The 22,175-nt window shown below is 42.7% G+C and overlaps 1 protein-coding gene across 1 annotated transcript in view; it reads left to right on the top strand.

Annotated features, from left to right (window-relative positions):
- The window catches only part of sema5b (semaphorin 5B), a 139,177-nt gene that overhangs the window by 74,938 nt on the left and 42,064 nt on the right, over positions 1-22,175 (top strand). The window contains exons 5-8 of the mRNA XM_022740840.1: positions 7,901-7,963; positions 8,765-8,863; positions 9,016-9,229; positions 16,222-16,507. Of these exons, the coding sequence (XP_022596561.1) occupies positions 7,901-7,963; positions 8,765-8,863; positions 9,016-9,229; positions 16,222-16,507 (662 nt within the window). The remainder of the gene's footprint in view (positions 1-7,900; positions 7,964-8,764; positions 8,864-9,015; positions 9,230-16,221; positions 16,508-22,175) is intronic.

Here is a 22,175-nt window from a genome sequence, read left to right as displayed (position 1 = left end):
GGGCCTGATTTTCCCCTCAAATTTATTGAAGACATTCTTGATGACGCTGCGTATTCAGCTCCCAAAAAACACATTCCCCCAAGCTCCACCGTTTTCTCCAATAACAACACATTTTCAACATCTCTGCCAAGAGAAACATTCTGTCCAAACCTTTACTTCTGGAAGAGTGCTGCACCTCTGACTACAGCTTTTATCAGTGGCTTTGTCTCACCTGTTAGCCAACAGCTTCACCTGCAGGGCATAACAGGCACGCAGTCTCACACTTCCTGCATCAAGCTCACACTTCCTGCATGAAGGAAAACATGACATTTCCTGTGCAAACCCTTTCTGAAGATAAAGAAAATGAATGTCAAATAACAACCCAAAAAGTTCTTGTCAAAGTCCAGATTCCAGGGGCGTTATAGTTAGATGCAAATGATATCAAGAGGACCACGGAAACAGCAAACTGTACGAACTGTATTTCTTGATTGAGACAAGCCCCCGACGACCACAAATGACTTAACAACCCCCTAAACCTAACAAAACGATCTGTGCATTATTCTACACATGCACCAGTGCGCTGTGGGACCGTGAACAAGCTGTTTAACATTACATGTGGGCCCCTACAGCTGTAACAATAAAATGTGCAGGTAACAGAATATTTCACCACCATTTCACAGTCGATTAAACTCATCTGTTGCTAACTTTCTACAGAGCCTCTGCTCCGCTACCTGCATTTAATTGTTTAGCAGCTCAGTTTGCTTTGTATGCTGCTCAGGGCTGCACAGGAATAATTCTTCCTTGTCATCTGGAGTACACTCCTTTTGAAGATTTATGGCGAAAACATCCACCAAACGTGCACGTTTCTCCGTTAATACTCCTTCAGTCTTTCCTAGAAGTCGTTCTCTGTCATCACTAATTAAAGCAATGACTAACGACATGCCCCGCTGATCACTGTGTTCACTATGTGGACCCATTTTTTCTTCGTGATGAAACACTGCGTTTAAAATCCAGCACCTGAAACAGGAAGTAAAGAGAAGACAATCAGAGTTAAGAAATAAAGAAATATTGCAGTATTTGCAAATTTTTATTTTTTTTTGATAAAGCTAAAATATCTCATAACGTGCGGTGACCCGATAGCCGAGTGGTTTGGATGCAGAGCATGTGGTCGCTCTGAGCAGGCGAGGCCGGACTCTTTGCTGCATGTCACTCCCCTTCTCTCTGGCCCATGTCCTGTGTCTCTTCACTGTCCTATCGAATAATAAAGGCAACAAAAAGGAATGTCACAACATACTAGAAATGACACATTGACACATCTATTCAGCAAAAACTCATGATTTTCAGGAGTCTCTGAGGAGTCAGTGTGACTTTCCTAAAAGGCAGCAGAGAGAGTAAAAGTATTGGAAGTTGAAGAGGTGGATGGGTTTTTTTTTTGCCTTCGACGCCAGTGCTGTTGTTTCAAATCCTCTTGCACTGATGCGTCATGATGTTAACGTTGCTAATAATGTTAGAAATAAATGATGAAAACCGGGAAAGGGTGGTGTTGGTTTTACAGAACCATCTAATGTCATATATGTGTTTGACAAGCATGTGATGCGTCAGTGGTTTCCCACCTGTGAACACCGCCAGTGGTGCTCACTCCTGTCGCTGTGTCGGTGACTGAGCGCTTCATCTCTGCGCCACCTGGGCACCAGTTTGTGCCAAAATTGGCCATATTGTCAAGTGTGTGTGTGTTTGTGTGTGTGTTGGGTGTGGGTTGTTACCTAAAATAGCAGATTAAGAGTGGGGGGCTGGAAATAAGAGGAAGGAATTAACAGTGTAAGTGTGGGATGCTTTGAAGTGAGGACACAGATGATCTCTCTCTCTCTCTCTCTCTCTCTCTCTCTCTCTCTCTCTCTCAGTGAGGTGGTGGTGCTGCTGGTGGTGGGTGAATATGCAGATTCTGTTCTCCCTTGCCTCAATGGTTGAGTAACATTCAGAGGAAAAGCCCGCAGTGAAGTGTAGCAGGATGAGATGAGGAAGAAACTGCGAGGAGCCAGTCAGGTGGTCGTTTATAGAGATACTGACGGCGTGAAAAACATTTGCCCTTCCTTTGAGTTTTGTGATTGCAAATGATCCGCTTACATGAATGATAAATAAACCTTTTTTTTTTTTTTTTTTTTACAAGTTTTATTCCCCAGACCGTGAAGTCAGAGTGAATACATCCAGGAAATGTTGTAAGTTTTCATTTTCGATGCTCACAGAGCAATAGTTCGTCATGGACAGGGCGTGTTAGCAGAACGGGCTGTTACAGTGTTTAAGGCTATTATGTGCTCAACATATGAAGTAATAGCTCAGCTGTTGTTTGGATGTTGAAATGATTAACTTCTGCTAAACAAGTGTTGCAATGTTTTTTTTTATATTTTTAATACTTTCCCAGACGCAGCTCATACCAGTTAGGTCCAATCCCACTGAACTGGTATACAAATTTGTCTTGACTGTAACAAGTGCCAGACAGCGCCTATTCAAACAACCATTACTCCCCTGACACACTTATTTACAATATTCATGAGTTATAATTAGTTGTCACACATGATGTTAGCAGTGTGTCAGTGAGAGGCAGCCTTATCAACACAGCACCACATTTCAGGAACGGCATTTGCAGTCGTCGCTGCTCGCAAGCCCTCTTTACTTCATTAGTGTTTCCTGCTCTCCATCTCTCTCTTTCCCCTCCCTCTTTCTCTCTGTTTCTCGTAAAAATAGAATTCATTTTCCAGCCCGGCCTCCATCTTTCTGCAGTAAAAGTGATGAATCCTCTTTCCTGCTACTAATTGTATTTTCTGCTATTTTATTTGCCTATAAAATATTCATGTTTTTTTTCCCTCCCCTCTTCCCTCCTTTAAGAAAGATGCCGTGGGCAAGATCTTCTTATTGTGTCTAAGGAGAACCGAAATTGGGAGAAATGGAGTGTCAGGTTCAGGTTTGCAGGGGGAATTGATGGCAGCGAGTGCACATGGTTGTTGGCTTTGCTAATAGATGGAAATGTACTCTAACATGCATCTGTGGCTGGAGGCGCAAATAATAAACAGGCTCTCTGGCCTTGGGCCGTATTCGAGCATGAAAAATGGCTGTAACTCTTCTCAGAGAGGAAGCTGACTCTTTAATTGTCTGGTATTTTGTGCATCCGAGGCAGTGATTTAAGTTTCCTGTTTCTTCCAATATTTATGCTCAATGTACGTCTATAGAATCTTCAAACCTGATACTGGTATTTATGCGTAGACCAGGAAAACAACAGTGTTTGTTCAAATGTTGTCAACACAAGTTGATGTTTGTTCAGCGTCAACTTGTGTAGATGTTTACTGGACAAGACGGTGGAAGTTATGAGCGTCTCTAACTGAAGCAAAGGTGGAAATACTGACTTTGCCACAGTGCCAGAAAACGTCTTACCTCTCATCACCATGGCTCCTTCAAACTGCTGTCATTGTTCAAACACCTCTAAACATTTCCAAACAGATTCCTATTGGCTGCAGGATGCTGTCTCACCTTTATCTTCTATCTGTTAGGCCTGAACAATTAACGGCTTATTATCGAAATGGCAATGTGGCCACATGCAATATTCAAACGGCAGGAGGTGCAATTTTCTTTTCTTTTTTTTCTTTTGATGAAGGTAGAATGTGTCACAACAAACCATACATGAAGCGTTAATGAATCATATTCTCCAGATGTAAAGAAACATCTTGGTTTGTTAGATGACCCAAAAAAAAAATCGTTTTCGTATTTTCACTGGAAATTAAATTCAAAAATGGCCGTTCCAACTGAAACCATGACTCGTATCACAATCGCACCATCTGCCAAAATAATCGCATTATGATTTTTCATCTGTACTTCCTGAATATTAGAAGAAAAACTTCAGAACTTTTTTTCTTCTTGCTTCACGGTCTTTGAAGGAGAAGCGACTCAAACAAACAAGAAAAACAAATGACCAAATCACTAGATGAAGAGTTCCCTCTTCACAGGCGCAGAACACCTGGCCTATGAAGATAGTGTGTGAAAAAAGCCGAGGTTGTGCTGCATGAGATGCTGAACTTATGCGCCCGGCGGACATTTGCACACCGGATAATTTGGCTTTGGTTCATCTCAAGCAGTGTTGGAGGAACAGGAATGTGACAGCGCCAGGTGTGGTGGACATGCTGGTTAGGTAAAGAGGTAGAGGTCAACATAGTTGTGACTGTTGTTTGTTTCCCATTTCCTGCCAACAGTCAGTACTGGTTTCCTTTAATCATGACCACAGTCTTTCATACCCTGAAGCAAATAGTTTGACATTTTGGTAAATACTTTTTCTTTTCTTTTTTTTTATTTGATGTTTTTCTTCTTTTTCTCTCAACGCAACTTTTTAAACTTCACTTTATATTTTCATGAGTCCAGGTCAACAGACGTCTGACTGCCACAGTGAGTGAACCCTGTGCTCTGAGCTGCTCTTCTACATTAAACATGAATAATTAGACAGCAAATGAGGGCTTATCATGAGGGTATATCAAGGTGGAATAAGTGACAACATTATTTTCTCTCTTTATCTCTTAGCTTTCTTTATGTTCGATTTGTTGTGAACATTTTTGAGTGATAAATAAACACTGCATGCTGGCCACACATTATGCAGCTCTTATTCATTCTGTTGATGGCAGTCAGGCCATTCAGGGCTCGGTACAGAGGGAAGGTATTTGAGGGAGAGGATGTTGAGGCAGAATTGGTATTCTCACAGGCTCTGTGTGAGTGTGGCTTTGTTCCAAAGTGGTGTGAAGAAGAAGAGATGGACAGGGAGAGGGGGAAGGGAGAGGCGGGGGGCACTTTCTGGTGAAGGTCAGCGGGTTAAGCCGATGGGGATCCTTGGAGACGGGGCCCTGCCGAAAAGATGGTAATGCCCCAAGCCATGATTCATCGCAAAGGCATCCATCACTGCGTGTGTGTGTGTGTTGTGTGTGTGTGTGTGATCGTGCGTGTGTGTGTGTGTTTACAATGACGTCATAACATCAGTCCCCAGGCTGTCAGGGGCTGACGGGCAGGGGCTGTGGAGGAGCAGTGTTTTCATTTCAACAGGCGAAGTGATGGACTGCCGCAGAGGGGGCGGGGCTGCTCTCTGAATGGCAGGTGCCACACTGTTCACTGTGCTCATGGGAAGTGGTTTTGAGGTAGCTATTGTCTGCGTACTGTTTGTCGGCAGCGTGAGCTGCGTGACTAGACAGCCGAATTCCTGCAGAGCACATTAGCGACTTCAGTTTTTTTTGTTTTGTTTTTTTTTCTAATTCTTCGACTACTTTGTGTTCAGTGACTGAAGCTCAAGTTTCATTTTAATTACAGTTTACTTTATATAGCTGTCCCCTGCTGCTGTCTCTCTCTCCAGGGCAGTCTGAAGCAGGTTAATTGAAGGGAGCTGCTGTGGGAGACCGGGAGATGAGCTGTAACTATCAATATGGGCCAGAGCCCACTTACTGGTTCTCTACCAGCTGCAGCAGCTAAACATAGCTTTATAACGCTAATGAATCTGTCTCAATCTCCACCTCTAACCTGTGCTTACATATGGTCGTAAAGTGCAGAGGTTTTTATGTGTAGTTTAGCCTGGATGAAGTTTCTCTCATCAATATTTTTCCATGAATTATGGATCAAATGACTAGAACTCACAGAATTATCAGTGGACTCTGCAGCTCCGTTCACCTCTGTGGAGTGTCACAGCCACAGCTTTACTGTTCTGCATCACTCTCACCGCTCTCGTTAACTTCATGTCTAGCTGCAGCAACAAAGTTAGCAAACACCTTGTAAACATAGTGAAGCATCCAACAGCTAGAGAACCAGATATTTTTTGAGTTAGTAGAGACAAAGACCGAGCTGGAAGACTCACGTGTACATGAATGAAAATAAAATGAATTATATAATAATTTGATAATAAGTAAAATAAAATATTAAAATGATAATGGTAAAATGCAGATTTAAAGATGCATTAAATGATTTGTTTTGCCACCAGGGGGCAGAAGAACACACAGTCATAAAGTCTCCTTTTAGCTCATGTTTGGTCTCCACCACCTCCTGACAAAAATCTTCTGGTTCTTTTAGCTGCTAAATGTTTCACTTTCTTCAACAGCTAGCTGCTAACTTTGTCTGTGCTCGGCAGGCAGTGAACAGTGGCTGGTGTGTTTGCTGATTAGTGGAGCTTTAAGCTGCATCTCAAACAATCAAACATGGCATCAGAAATGTGGAAGAATTACTTGTTGTGCAGTGTTTTGGCAGCACAAACAGTTCTGGCAGTGCAATCAATCAAAAAAACAATCACACAGTCATTTATTTTCTATGAATATAAGCTTAGTTTAAAAGCATTAAAAGAACTCCCAACACAATGTGCAGATGTTTGACGAGCTCATTAGGCTGTGGATGGATAGTACTGTACAGTCTGGTGTTTTCGCTCGTTAGCATGAATTTATGCAGAGGCTAATCATCCAAAATCATAAACTTCCACTCCTGCAAGTGTAGTTGAAATACTCCATGACCTGTGAAATAAGAGATTTTCACACTTGGAGAATTTAAACGCAGCATATTGTCTCCAGAAAGACTTTGGCAGTTCTCTTAAGTTCTCATTAAACATGCTTATAATGTTTTATTTCCATTTAAATTCCTAAAGAGCTACATTTTCTACACGGAGCATCTAAAAAAAAAAAAGTGATTAATTCAAAACTATATTTTCCCAGCAGAATCCCTCACTGAGTCTTGGGGCTATACAGTTTTTAGTCCCTTCCGCTGAGCTTTAATTAAAGCAAAATGAGGATCCAAAAAGCGTGAGTGTTGTCACCGCAGGACAAATTCACACCTAAAAAAAAAAAACAGAATTATCCGAGACTGCATATAGGTGTTTAAGATGAGCTACATGACGGATCAGTATTTTTTTACTCTATAGTTTATGGTTTGTTTGAGTCCTCTTTTTGGCTCCTGGAATACTGACCCAGTTTGGAGCTGCTTGGCCTCAGTTGGCAGGCTTCACTCAGTGTGGGGTCACAACTTTGTCCCACTGGCCGATTGTCCTGGGAGGGTGATTGTCTGCGGTGGGTTGTCTTGTGCATGACAATAATCCCTTTGGGAGAGGAGAGAATGAAATGAACACAAACAACAGTAGGATGTAGAATTAGATAAAGTGATGTTACATAATGGCAGACGTTTTAACTGTTAGATATTGAGGCAACCTTCCTACTCGGGCAGTGAGATCAGAGAAGAGGAGGGGAGGATAGTAAAGGAGGAGAGGATAGTAAAATGAGGCTAGTGACACACAAGAGGAAGAGGAGGGGGCGGGGGGGCAGGGGGTCCCCTGGCACCTTGCACACATACAGTTTGTGCCAAGAGAGGGACATCTCTCAATCCTCTTAACAAGAGCCAGTGCGTCTCTGTCGGCCAAGCAGCATGTGTATGCACATGCATTAATGTGTTTGCAGTGCAGTTGTGCAGTGCTGCTGCCTGCATCCATAATAAAGCCCAATGACAAAACCCTCAACAGGAATATAATTGGGCAGTACAAGTGAAAAGGGGGGGGGGGGCATTGGAGCGGAGGCGAGTGCTGCAAACTTTCAGAGAGAGAGAGAGAGATAGAGAGGGGATGAAAGAAGCAGAAGATGGAGAGAAAGCCATTTACATGCTAATACTGCCCTTAGCCCTTCAACTGCCTCGTTGGGTACCTTGCCCGCTACTCTCGAATAAGCTCTTGGCTGACGAGCCGGTCGCCATGTTTACACAATAAACAAACAGCAATGAGGTTAAAGTCTTTTCATGCATCTTTTTGTGCATGCCTACAGTATTAGCAACAGTCAGTTGTTGCGTAACTGTTTTGTAGTGTCTGAAGGACTCAGCTGACTGCTTTTCGGCCTCTTTGTCATCCTTGGACTTTTTTTTTCTTGTTTTTGTTTCCTAGGCAACAGAATGGGCACCGGACGAGGAAACCAGGAGGTCCTGTCAGAGCAAAGGCAAAACAGAGGTAACCTCGATCCCGCTCCCAATTACAACACTTCATGTCAGCGCTGCCTGGCTTACAGAGAGGCCATCTTGATATCTTCTGGCTGTTGTGGCGAGGTCCTTATGGGCCTCATGGGAGGGCTCTGTACAGAACAGCTATTTCAGACCCTTCAATCAAGGGTTGTTTTTCTTGCAGTGGAGAGAGAGGGCAAAGGGAAGCGAAGGAGAATGTGCACAAGAGAGCCTAGGGCTAGATAGTGAGATACACAAAAAGACTTCCTTTCAAATATGGCTGATAACCAATGCTTACTTTGATTATTTGGGTTTGCAACGTGAGTTTTATTTCTCACTGTGCCTTTTAAAGTGAACGGGTGATACCAAATACACAAAGCAATCAATTCTCTTTGAAACCTGTGTCACTGCAATTACCTCATTTGTTCCCCACAAACAAGACGGCACCATTTACAAAAAAAAATGGTTGCATAAAATGTTTTATTGCCAGTAAATCTATTTCACACCTTTGTTAAAACTGATTTGACTTTTTTGTCACACATACTTGAGTTATTGTCGATTCTCTGTCGATGTCGCAAATGGGCTTCCATTCAGCTGCAAACGAGCATTCATATTTTTGAACAATGGACTCACGAGAGCAAAAGCTGCACGCTCTGAACTGCTCTGCCTTTTGGTCGCATGCCAGTCTGGTACCAGAAGACTTGGCCCATTGTTCTTCTCAGCGAAACGTCGAACAGTATTTAGCTAACCAGCTCAGACTGTAACCGCTGTAGCCGTTTGAAAGCTTTCCTCTTCACCCTCCTCTCTGCAGATTGAATGTCAGAACTACATCAGAGTCCTGCTGGTGAACAAGACTGAGGTCATGACCTGTGGAACCAATGCATTCCTGCCACTATGTATTACCCGAGAGGTACAAATGACTGTGTGTTAGTGTGTTAGTGTGATTTTTTTTTTTTTTGTACAAATTCAGAGAAAACACTGTAGACTTGGCTCTGTTACTTTCGCTTACTCCCTTTTCTCTCCCTCTCTTTCTCTCTCCCTCTGTCTTTTCATCCGTCGCAGGTGGGCAACATGAGCAGCGTGCTGGAGCGGGTGAACGGCGTGGCACGCTGCCCGTACGATCCTCGCCACAACTCCACAGCAGTGGTGACGGAGAGCGGAGAGCTGTACGCCGCCACCGTTATTGACTTCTCTGGCCGTGACCCCGTCATATACCGCAGCCTGGGGGGCATGCCGCCTCTCCGGACCGCCCAGTACAACTCAAAATGGCTCAACGGTACAGTAACACGGCAAAAACTACCACATATGAAGTTATTTGGCTCACGCTGAAAAGTTCATTTTTGTATCATAAATTTCGCTTTTTTTTTCTGCTTCATTACCAATTAATGATTGTTTTTTCAATTAACTGGCTAATCATTTGATTTATATTTAATGTCACAAATTTGTGAAGAACAGCATCACAAGTTCCCGGAGCTCAACGTGATGCTTTCAAACTGCTCGTTCTTTTCAACAATGATACTTCAATAATTAATTGCTTTGCTAAAATTGTTGATTAAACTTCATTGATTGATTCAAGTTCATTTGAGAGCATTTAAAGCACAACATTGTGCGAAATGAGCAAAATGAAATGGTCCGGCGTGAATTAGTTAAAGTTGCAATGTGTGTGTTCAAACTGTGTTTTCATATGAGACGTGAGAAATGTAGTCTAGCGGTATTAGTAATCTGATCGGGTCTAAACTCTTGTTGGATTATCAAATAATCCACACAAGGTTAAATCGCAGGGTAAAGACAAACTCTGGAAATTCCTCCTGTTACTTTAAACATTTTCCTGCCTGGAGCGACACTTCTGTTTCCAATACAATCGGCTCTGTTGTTCCAGCCATGATAGATCAACCCCGACGGGGGTGTTTTCAAAGGATTACAAAGACTGTTTGGATTTGAAGTTGTGTATGGAACACGCAGTACAGGTCAGGCATAGGAATTGGCGGGAATTATGGAATGGCGGAGAGCATGAAATGCTGTCAATCCTGCTGGTGTCAGTGTCAATAATCTCCCTGCTGCTGACGCCGTACCTTTCCCTCTGACCACGCTGCAGCACAAATCCATAGACACACATCCTGACTCCAGCAGAAATGTAGATGGACGTTCCACTGGAGGAGGCAGCCATTGAGTTCCTTTGATATGCAGAACATCTTAGATTATTGGATTCATTGAGGTATATATATATATAATACCGAAATGGGAGGAGTTATTTCAGGCATTTGGATGTAAAGGGCAGATTCATTTTCTGCACCATAGACGATGTTAAGTGACTACCTGGACGGACAGGAAACTCTCCTGGTTGAACTATCAATACTAAAGACGAACAACAAAGTCAGAGCTACAAGCCTAAGGACATAAAAACTGTGATTCCCAATGGAATAAGACCTCAAACCGTAACTGTTAAACATATTTTTGCTTTATTTCATCCATCCTTTGCTGAGTGGCCCAGGCTAATGCAACACATTGGCTACACTCTTTTCCTTTTCCCACTGGGCATTGGTATCTGCTCTAACACATGGCATGCATGAAGTACCACAGTTGGAGACAGAGAGGGAGAGAGAGAGAAAAAAAAAGAAGTTCTTAACAAATAACATTTGAAAATAATCAAAGTAAGCTCGGCCGCAGTCCAAAGCCAAACAATACTGAAAAATAATGATATAAAACGGAGGAAAACAGCACATTCTTCACATCTGAGAAGCTAGAACCAGTGAATGCTTGACATTTTCTGCTTGATAAAAGACTTAATCGATTAATGCATCACCAGAGTGGTTGATTAATTTTCTCTTGTGTGAGTAATGCACAATCATCAGCGCTAAATGTAACAAACAAATATCTACATATTTTCAAGTGCAGCTGTATTTTGATGAGAAGCGGGTCGTGAAAAAGCTGGACTTTAGAGAGTCGGCCAGAAGAAAGGAGAGACGGGAGGGGAGGGGAAATGAGAAAGGCAAGAACGAAAGCGAGTGAAGTCGGAAGGTGGGAGAGTGTGACGGTGTGCGTCTGCGTGTGTGCGGTGTGCGAGAGAGGAAGGGGGTGAGAGTTGTGGGGCAGGGAAGAGGATGAGGATGAGAGGGAGGCAGAGAAGATAGACTGAAGAGTCAGTGAGCGACGTAATTATTCCTCACGGCAAGGAGAGGGTGAAATTACAGCACACAGCACGCTTCACACCAGGCAGGGTCTCGCCGCCCGTGTGTGCATGTGAGTGTGTGTTTGTGTATATAGATTTTATGCATGCTGTACGTGCATCCATGTGTGTCCAGTGTGTGTGTGTGTGAGAGAGTATGTGGGAGGGAAAAAAGATGAGTAGCTAAGTAGATCATGTCCTCATCAGCATAATCACAGCTGGCCGCGCACACAGTCAAGCACACATGTTGCACTCAAATCTTTCCACACACACACACACACACACACACACACACACACACACACACACACACACACACACACACACACGTGCCATCACAGACAAAGGCTGCTTTCCTTCATGGTTGATTCTGTGAGGGTTATGGAGTTGTGCTCCCGGTGGATTTTTTGGGGGTGTGAATGAAAATCTCATTTCCAGCTCTAAGCCTCTCCAGCTCCAGAGAACCAAAGGCAAGGAGGGGGGTCCTGGATCTAATCAATCTGTTCCCTTATTGGATTGGTAGCCTGCCAGGTGCTGACCAACTGTTTCCCATCATGCACCTGAATGACATGAATCTCAATTCAGATTTGTGTTGTTTGCTCTCACCCTTCTCTCAGCTTTTGTGAAAAATGTATTTTGGTGCATACAGTCACAGAAATGAAACAAAAGCCAGAGATTTCTCAGTCCCTGTATATAAGCACATACAAACATGTGACATTAAAATTCAAATTCACGTTCTTATGAATAGAATTTTTATTAGTATAATACTCAGTATTTCTTTTTGCTACGATACCTGCATGTTTTCATTGTCTAGTTTTGGCGAGTCTTGGTTAAAGCAAGAGGTGAACAAAGAAAACAGTTTGGTTTCTTTCTTCTTCTTCTTTTTTTTTTTTTACATCAAACTAAGAGGTCTTTGTTGTTAAGTTGTTGAGTTGTTAAGTTTTGTAAGTCATTGCCTGTCGACTGTTTCTCCAGCCAGCAGAAACAGCTGTTAAAGATCTCAACACCACAGCTATTTGAATAGCTGAACAAATTGGAGATGTTTGACTTGTGTGCAGTGTACGGATGCCAACCTTTGTGAACTGGGAAATAAAAGTTGCCAGTGAACATGATCCTGGCAGAAGTTCCCTCCTAAAAGTATTTGGCGAAACAAATTAGTAGTGGATTTTAGTAGTAGAATTATTTGTCTTCACTCTGACCAGACACATAACTAACCTAACACAATACAGATGTCATAACCAAGTGCAGCAAATATGGAGAGTAAAAAAATCCATTCAGACCAAATCTAATCAAACTGTCAGGTATTACTCCTCCCCTAATGAGTCATCCGCCACTCTTTTATGTGAATATTAAAGTGGCAATAGAAACCTTTTCAACATTTCCCCCCTTGTGTTTCCATGTGGCGTTACTGTTGGCGCCGCAGTCACAAATATATAATATACAACATATAGTGAAGTTTCATCACTGCTCGTTTTAGGAAGGCCACAGCCAAAAAAAAACATGTTCTTTGTTTAGATTACCGACTCTAAATTTCCCGTAGGTGCGAGTGATTGTTTGTCTCTATATGTCAGCCCTGTGATAGACTGGCGACCTGTCCAGGGTGTAACCCCGCCCTTGCCAAATGTCAGCTGGTATTGGCTTCAGGCCAAAACACCTGGTTGTATTAATAAGAAGACAGGTTTTGTTACTTACTGATCTAGTAGAAATACTGCCAGCTGAATGTGGGTTTGGAGCTCTCTTCATAGTCGGAGCGGCCATTGGGATGAATCCTGGTGGGCCGGTGGACTGTCTATTACTCTCCGTCTTCACCTTCTTTGCCTCCTCTGTCAGTGGGGCTCGTTTTCTGTCGCTGGGTAGAGTAGCATTTCTGCTACCTGGGGAACGCTACTGATAGCTGCGGACGCACTTTATGCCGTAAATCGAGCCTTAATTCTTCCGTGAACTTTAGGTGCCCAGCGGGAGACAGAATTGCGTAATGAAAGCGAGGCTCACAGGAAAACCAATCCAAACGCCAGTGGCGTCATTATTCTGTAGCCATTACATTGTGCAATCGACATTTACTTCATAATGATAAGTTGAAGCAAAAAACTCTATTTCCACTTTAAATAGCCTCACTCTTTATGCTGTGTCTGATCTAAAGCATCATGTGATGTTAGTGATGGAGGCTTCACTCCTCCAGCACCCAACCAGCCTGCCAGATTGAACAGTCTGTTTACCACTCTGCGGGGTGCTGGAAAAACTCTGCTCATCACATTTGCACCCACACAGCTTCACTAATATCGTGCAGAAACTGTCGGCTCCGCCTGCCCTTTGGCTGACACACGTACAGTGTATGCACAAACACAGGTATGTAAACACAGAAATACTCTTGTGTGCATATGCATAGCAGCTCAGGCATGCTGTAAACACGCACACACACACACACACACACACACACATTCTTTCCATTTAATAGCTGAGACGTACATGAGCACAATTGGCTACTTTACATGGCCTTTATCTGCAGGGGGAGTAGCGCTCATGCATTGTGACTGCGGCTTGTCCATCTGCATGTTCATCAGGAGCAATTAACTGATCGGGATGTGCTGTACATTACATTGATCAGTGAGACAGGTTGCTTTTTCTTTCATCACTTATAAACATTAAATGATTTCCTTCCCGTGGGTGACATGATGCATAATGGTAGTAATGATAATGATGAACCTGCTGGGGTTGTTCTATAATGACATTTTTGCTTGTTAAGCCTTTGATCTTAAATGAAAAACTGATAACGATCTCCACTTCATCAGATGTAAAGTGTAGAAGTTGTTTAGATCGCACTGCTGCTCTCAACCTGCTCGCTCCATACTCTCGCAGAATAACCACCATCATTCCGGACTGGCCGCCCATTTAATATAAATTGATTAGTTTCAAAAAGTTTGAATCGCTCCCTCAGCTGATTCTCTTCGTTGAAATTGCTTTTTTACGCCTTCATCTGTGGTCGGTCCAGACCAGTGGTTGTTGTTGTCGGATTGGAATTAAAGAGCTGTTTTGTCCATGTTGGTCTCTTCCTGCTCTGCTTCAAAATCTTATTCTCTTATAAAAAAGCCTCACTAGCCCCTCAGGCACATCCCATCACGGCTGTTAACAGGTCATCTCCGCTGTGTGTGTGTGTGTGTGTGTGTGTGCTGTCTACCGTGTGTGTGTGCTTGGTGTGGTGGTGTTGTGCTGTGTGTTGTGTGTGTGTGTGTGTGTGCGTGTGTGTGTGTGTGTGTGTGTGTGTGTGTGTGAGAGAGTGTATTTCTGTGTGACTTTCTTTACAACATCAGCATCCCTCTTGTGTTTTGTTTATGGGTGTGCATGCATCTTAAGGCTTATTCCTCCATTTGAGCTCGTGTGTGTGTGTGTGTGAGCGTGTGTGTGTGTGAGCGCGTGTGTGTGTGTGTGCGTGTGTGCGCGTGTGTGTGAGCGTGTGAGCATGTGTGTGTGTGAGCGTGTGTGTGTGTGTGTGTGTGCGTGTGTGAGCATGTGAGCATTGTGAGCGTGTGAGCAGTGTGTGTGTGTGAGCGTGTGTGTGTGTGTGTGTGTGCGTGTGTGAGCATGTGAGCATGTGTGTGAGCGTGTGTGTGTGTGTGAGCATGTGAGCATGTGTGTGAGCGTGTGTGTGTGTGTGTGAGTGTGAGCATGTGTCTGAGAGTGTGATATCACTTACAATAAATGGGTCCCAGGGGGAAACTGAAGTGAAGACAGCAGAGTAGCATTTTTTGTGTTTCTTCATCACAGTACTCGCCTCATGGAGGAAAACACAGCAGTAGAAAACAGAACACGAGTGTGATGAAGCCTCAGTCAGCTCAGTGTCAAAACAGCAACAACAGTGCATGTTTCTTTTTTTAGACAGTTCAGCTTGAAACTATGACTTCAAATCATAAATGTTACAAGAAAGAAGTTACTGTTACGAAAAATACGTGGGATTGAATAAATCTAGTGTCAATTACTGACCTTTTGTTCTATGTTTTATTGTTTATTCTATTATATTTGTTAAATTGGTGTTTCTCAAGGACTTTTCAACAAACACTAGCACTCCGATATCTGGACCGCCTTCTTCTGCGCATGTCCAGGATGTCAACTTTTCATGAACGGCTAAAAACTGTTTTGTTTGGAAAAAAGTATTTTTAAAAAAAAACAAAACATTTTGACATCTGTGGTTTTTCCTGGACAGCGATGCTGCATCGTCAGCTGTTTCCCGGTATTAAAGGGTTAGTTCACCCAAATGACCTAAACCCTGGTTAGGTTCTATGACATTGATTATTCACAGGGAACCGTTTGTTTGCCAGGAAGCAGTTTATTGAAAACCATTCACAGAGATTATCAGGAGTAAGCAGGACACGTTCTCAGATGCTGAGCACCGAAAACAAGATTGTGTTGAGGCATCTGAGGAATGTCTGCACATAAAACCATAACCTAAAAACTATCTGCACAATTAGATACTTTAAAAGGTATGAGGGAAAATGTTGTATGAGGAGTTTGGGTGAACTAATCCTTTAAGCCGTTTTAAAGACTTTTATGTGAAACCTCCAAAAATGTTATGGATTTAAGACTAATATGGATGTAGAGGTTCAAGCTCCTTTTCCCTCCACGCTCACAGCAGTGAATTAGTATTCTGTGATGAGTCGTGTTTACAAAGGATGACAGTAACGTCCCATTCAAATCGTTATTCAGTCTGCTTTACCTGATAACCCACCAAGCAGGAAGGGCCATGAATCATTCGCCGCGTCACCCAGGGCAATAAAGGCAGCACGGGCATCCAGTTAAACAGACATAGCTCCATGGATTTACCATCAAAACATCAGACAGATTTATTAGTAACCATTTTTTATCTTCTCCTCTCCTCCTCCCACTGCACCTTCTCTCATTTACACATTTGACATTGAGGCTCTTTTCCAGACCATCTTAAACAGGAGTGGAACAGCAGAAGTTTTTATTGCAATCAATAATAAGGAGTACTGGGGTCAAAGCAACACCATCTAGTAGATAAATGTTGGAAATATTTCTTTATCCCTGGAGCATCATGTAATGACCTCCACCCCCCCCCCCCCCCTTCTTCTCCTTCTTCCCCCCGGCAGAGCCCCACTTCATCTCAGCGTACGACATCGGTCTCTTCACCTTCTTCTTCCTGAGGGAGAACGCGGTGGAGCACGACTGTGGCAAGACGGTCTATTCCCGCGTAGCGCGAGTCTGCAAGAACGACATCGGCGGCCGTTTCCTCCTGGAGGACACCTGGACCACGTTCATGAAGGCGAGGCTCAACTGCTCCCGCTCCGGGGAGATCCCCTTCTACTACAACGAGCTGCAGAGCACCTTCTACCTGCCGGAGCAAGACCTCATCTACGGCATCTTCACGACCAATGTGTGAGTGAATGCAAATGGACGGTTATTCCTGTTTACACATATATGCATTAACCCATAACGCTTCTAATGTAGAGCAACGAATTATGGCGTCTCATCAACATTTAAATATAATCGTTTTAGTCATCAAATGCATTTTTTTTTAATCAATTAAATAACTTATTACGCATCAAATGACTTTTTATATTAACTTGCGGCTAAATAACAAAATAGTTGTCATATTCTTTAACTCATCAATCATTTACACAAAAAACATTTTTTCCTTAATTGTCCCACTCTTCTCCCAGGCCACCATACATTCTCCCTATAGAAGGAAGTGAGATTCAAACACAGAACTGGAGATAGTTGATCAAAAATGGTGTTTATTCCAGTTTTAGGTATGTTAGATTCTTCGTAAAAGAAAGTTATCGCAGAGCTGGAACAAACAGCGCTCTACGTTATTATTAGTGCTGATCTAGTGCAGAGGAACATATATTGCATACAGGCGTTGTGACATGTTGTTTTTCTGTGTGCACGGGAGTGTTGGCATTACATTTATTGTACCATCAGGGCTCCACCTCCGTGTCTGATTCGGTTGTTGAACCACCTGTGTCTTTATTTGCAGATTTTGCACTCCACTCTTTATTCACATTTATTCTGAGAACATTTATTCACACAGCTGCCGTTTTATCGTGAAAAGCAAATGGAAGAAACAGTTGTAGCTGAAAAGGTGCTCCACTTTATCTTGTCGTAATAACAGCATTTCAAGGTCAGACTTAAGGATTTAGTGTGGTGTTCATGTTAATGAGGTTTCGAGTGGCTGTGTCTGTGTTCCAGTGCATATTATCTCCTTAGTCTTTAGTTCATGATCGCATGAGCACACACGCTAAAACTCCTGGGTTCTAGTAAATGTTTTTTTTTTTTCTGGGGAAAAAATTTTGATAAGAATTCCTGGTAATAACAGAATCTCATTTCCTGGTATTCAACCCCAGCACAAATACCCCCCCCACTGTTTATTATTGTATCTGGAAAGGAACATATGCACTCTGAAATGATTTTTCAGCACATTGTTCATTACTCAAAAGTGATATACTCCATCTTTTATTACCTATTCCTCATTTCAAACACTTTACTGTTACCTTCATTATGACTCCTTTGGGAGCAGACAAAATTTGCAGCACTTTCTTAAAAGGCTCAGCTCAGATGATTCATCTCAATAAACATGAATAGAAGTGGTAACCCGATACACCGTCTATTATTGCTATCATTTTAATTGAATAAAATATAGTAGAGGGAATACTTCTAGCAGGAAAACAGTTTTGAAACTGACATTTATTATCTAAATCACCTCAGTTCCTGTCTATGGATGATGAAAACAAATGCAGGGATCAGGTTGGGTGGACTTTAAGATCATTTCATCCTGAGTCGGCTGTTTAGCCTCTTGTCATACAAGCTTCAGCCAAATAGTACAAATAGAGAACAGACTGGCACCTAAGCATCTATGTAGATATGAAAAAAGTGAAATTCTATGTAATGTAATACTTATCCCTGTGTTGCTCCTGAACGTTGCGCTGAACAGAAAAGATAAACAACACCACCAAAACAAGCTGCAGCTGTGCTGTAGAGCCCTTTCAATGGCAACAAGAATATTAATGGGGGGGGGGGGGGGGGGGAAGGTGATATACCCACCAAAACACTTCAACTCCAGCATCTTTTCATTTAGTCCTCAGATATCATCACTTTATAAGCTTTGTTACTGTGACATTTTCCCTCCTATTCAGAGCGAGACAATTTTCCAGAGTTTAGAGCCTTCCTGCTGCTGCTAATGATCAGTGCGGATGCATGCGGCTCTCAGCTGAGCTGGATACACAGACTGACTCGCACTCCCTCTGGTGTTTGATTGCTCCAGGTGGGGGTGTCGCACACTTCATTACAGAGAGGAAACACTGAGAGTCAAAGTGTGGAGATTAGAGTTCGTGTTTTGCTTTTTATGGTTAGCAAAAGTGTAATTGCATCATGTTTTTGCCTGACTAGAGGATGGCGGTGTCTGTCGTTCTAACACTGTAGTCCACCACAAGAGATTAGTGAAGATATCACAATTAATAACTACTGGCTATAAATATTCATGGTTCTCAGAGGATGACTCCTCCTGACCTTTTTATCTAAAGTCACCAGCAGGTCAAACTTTCCCCTCAGCCCACTCTTCAGCCTGAGACAAAGCATCATAAAAAAAAAAAAATCCCCTGCAACAAATGCTGAGAGAATTCATCCATTTGGTTTTGATCCCGCCGTGACAAGCTACAGTTTCCTCTTGTAAAATCTAGTTCTCAGTGAGTGTGAGGAGTGTGAGGAGTGTGAGTGCACGTTCATGCGCCTCAGAGGACGAACATTGTTCATTACAGACATTGTGGACACATCATTCATTATGGACACTCTGAGTTTTCTGTTACGCACTTCCCTCAGAACAAAATATGTACATATTTTTAAACCCATGGTCTTTCCCTAAGTGCCACCATTACGAGAGCCTTTTTCATTTGAGCTGCGCTACTGCTGAGGCTCTGAGAATAGCAGCCTCTAGGATCCTCCAACAGAGCACTGGAGTAAGAAACACAGTAAGAAAACCTAAAGGAATAGTTTTGGGAAACGTGCCTATTTGATTTTTTTCCAAGAGTTAGATGAGAAGCTCGATAGAGGGGACTCCGCCACACATTGATTTGACTGAATCTGAGGCACAACTGACGGATTAAATTCCCTTCTTCACACCCTTCATATCAGAATGCACGCACGTCGCACATTGGAAGATGTCTGGAGATTCACGTGCCTGTTCACATATGATGCATGTTTTCTCTCTATTTGTCCAAAGAAATACAAATACAATAATACCTAATCCTAAAGCATAACGCACAATTTAATCGAACCAGAAATTACTTTACACTCTCTTTATTTCATTGTGGTTTCTTACTGAATAAAAAAAACATGTAGATAAAACTCTCAGGTAGTGGCCAAACACCAGATTTCATGTGCGAAATGCTGTAACTGTACCGTGTGTGTGCGTGTGTGCGTGCGTGTGTGTGTGTGTGTGTGTGTGTGTGTGTGTGTGTGTGTGTGTGTCAGCCAGCAGGATGGTTGGTGTTCAGATGTGTCCTGTTCTGTCAGGGGAGAAGCTGAATCCCGCCTCTCACCTTCTGCGCTCTCACCTGTTACGCTGCTGGTATTCGCCACCACATGGCTGCACTCCCGTCAGCCTGCAGTCGTCTTCCGTGACAGATAAAGAGGGCGGGAAACGGTAGAGAGACAAAAAGAAAAGAAAGAAAACCAGAGGAATAAAGACAGAGAGAGAGAGATGGAGAGTAGAAGGAAATTAGTAGACGTAATGAGAAAAATCAGTGAGCTCCAAGCTTTTGTTCATTGTCCTTTTGTCTCCTCCTGCCTTGCCCTTCCTTTCTGAAGCGACTCGTTGATCCTGCCTCCAAAACCGCCTCCCTCGTCGGGGGTTGGATATGTTAATGTAATCACCACAAACACTGCCTCTGTCTGTCTGGCCTAAATTGAACAGGATCACAGCTGCTCCCAGGAGTTTGGGGCTGTAAAACAAAACAGGAAGAGTTGGAACAGAGTGCTTATCCCCTCTGTCTGCACACGATGTGGGCCAGGTCTCAATACTGTGGAGTGACCTCCCTCCTCTGTGACTGTCTTTGATGTTCTGTAAATGACTGAGGTCTTGAGTTTTACACACTGATTGTCTTCAGATTGTTGAAGTGTTTTCAACCCTTAACTCACAGGAAGGAAACTACAATTTTTATAATATAATTGATCATTTAATCATTTTCTCAGATGAGGGTATCTGCTGCTTTTGGTTCTGTGTAATTGTAAATGAAAGATTTTGTGTCTGATCTGACAAAACCCGACCCCAAAGCATCCTGAAGACGTCATCTCGTGCTCTGAAATGATTTTGGAGGTACTCCAGAGATTTAGTATTGCACTTCACTTTTTTAAATGTGTCAAAAATGTAACAGAAGCTGAGAAAACTTGACTTTTAGCTCCTTGTAAGATCCAAAAATCCTGGCGCCTACACTTCCCATAACGCGAATCAATAGCATCTCTTAGTTATTATTATACGATGTCTACACAGCCCCAGTGGCAAAACCAGCCACAGCAGTAGGAGCTTTGGTCCTCTGCCCATGTCTACACATGATGCATTCAGGCGCAGTATTTAGTGCAGGTAATCCGCATTTCAGGGCTCAATACAAAATCACTGTGGTTACGTGTGGAAAAGGAAGAAAATACACTTCAAGTGTAAATAGAGGCTTCCAGTGGAGTGAAACACCAGTCATTGTGCAGCCTGCGTAGACAGCTCCACCGATTAAAATAGGAGCTTATGTTCAGACCATTCAAATATCTGTTTCTGAGCATCATGTCCATAAGAGAGGAAACCAAGACAACAAAAGACATAACTACAGAATAAGCCCCTATAAACATGAGTTACATAGGAGTCATTAGGGTGCATGTTTTGGAGATGTGCCCCCAGGTAGTGGTGAGCTAACTGTAGCTTACATAACTCGCTTTAGCCTTAGGTTCCACAATTTTGCAGTTTACTGACCAAAATCCAAAGTTGCTCGGAGCGCAAATCATTCTCTCCGCGGCCGAGTTGCTGCGTTTCCACACATGTAGTTGTTGAATTATTTGTTCATTCGGGCTTGACCTACATTTCATTTTCAATCAATGGAAGTGACTTTGTGTGACTCAGCAGTGCTCCTTTTTTTTCTCAGCAATCGACTATTTTTCACAATTGAATGTCTGCTTTCTGTTTTTTTTTTTTTTTTTTTACAATTTCATTATATAATGGAATTTAGAATATTTGTTGACAGCGTACTTCAGACCCGCTTCTGCCTCATTAACACTCATGCTTTTGAAAGTCCAAACTCTGATGCAAGATTTTTCTGTTTAAAAATTTCTCATTTCCGAGTGGAAGCCCAAATAACCCTCATGAAATCACTGGGTTTATTTTTTTTCAGGCTTTAGGGAGCTTCTTCAGGGCCACAGAAAATATTATACAACGATTTTTTACTTGCTGAGTACTACATGTCATAAATGGTAAACTGATTTCGATGTGCAATATGGGTCAAAAAAAAAAAAATACAATCAGAAATTCCAGGCGTCCTTCAGATGAGAGGAGGAGACATGGAGAGAGAAGGGAATGACTCTGCTGAGACGTGCAGCAGCCAACAGAGCCTGTCGAGCCGTTATGTAGTGGAGGGTTTTAGCATTCCATCAGAATGAGGACACTTAAGACCTCAGAGCACGGCCAGGTCTTTTAATTAACTCTGGGCCCTTATTGGCAGGGTCCGTCTGTCATGTGCTCAGAGCAGCATAGCAGAGAGCTTCTCCTGCTGAGGTGTCTAACCTGCCATTACTAACTAATTATGAGCCTCCTTATCTATTTCTGGGTGACTTCACTGACCCCCCCCACCCCACCCACCCCCTCCTCTTCACTAGTTCTCAAAGAGTCTCATATCTGAAAGGTTGGGGGCGGGATAAGGAGTGTTGAAACAAATGGCCCATTAATTCATTAGAAGAATGATATAAAATGATTCTGCTGTTCACAATTATGATGAGTGATTTATCTTCATGTCATTTAGGAGGCGAATCGACCAAACGTGCTGGTTGCATCTGCGTTCGCTGCTTTTCTCAG

Source organism: Seriola dumerili, unplaced genomic scaffold (genome assembly GCF_002260705.1).
Source record: "Seriola dumerili isolate Sdu_G_001 unplaced genomic scaffold, Sdu_1.0 BDQW01000052.1, whole genome shotgun sequence".
NCBI lineage: Eukaryota > Metazoa > Chordata > Actinopteri > Carangiformes > Carangidae > Seriola > Seriola dumerili.
The sequence above is the reverse complement of the archived record's forward strand: the minus strand, read 5'-3'. Positions and strand labels throughout refer to the sequence as shown.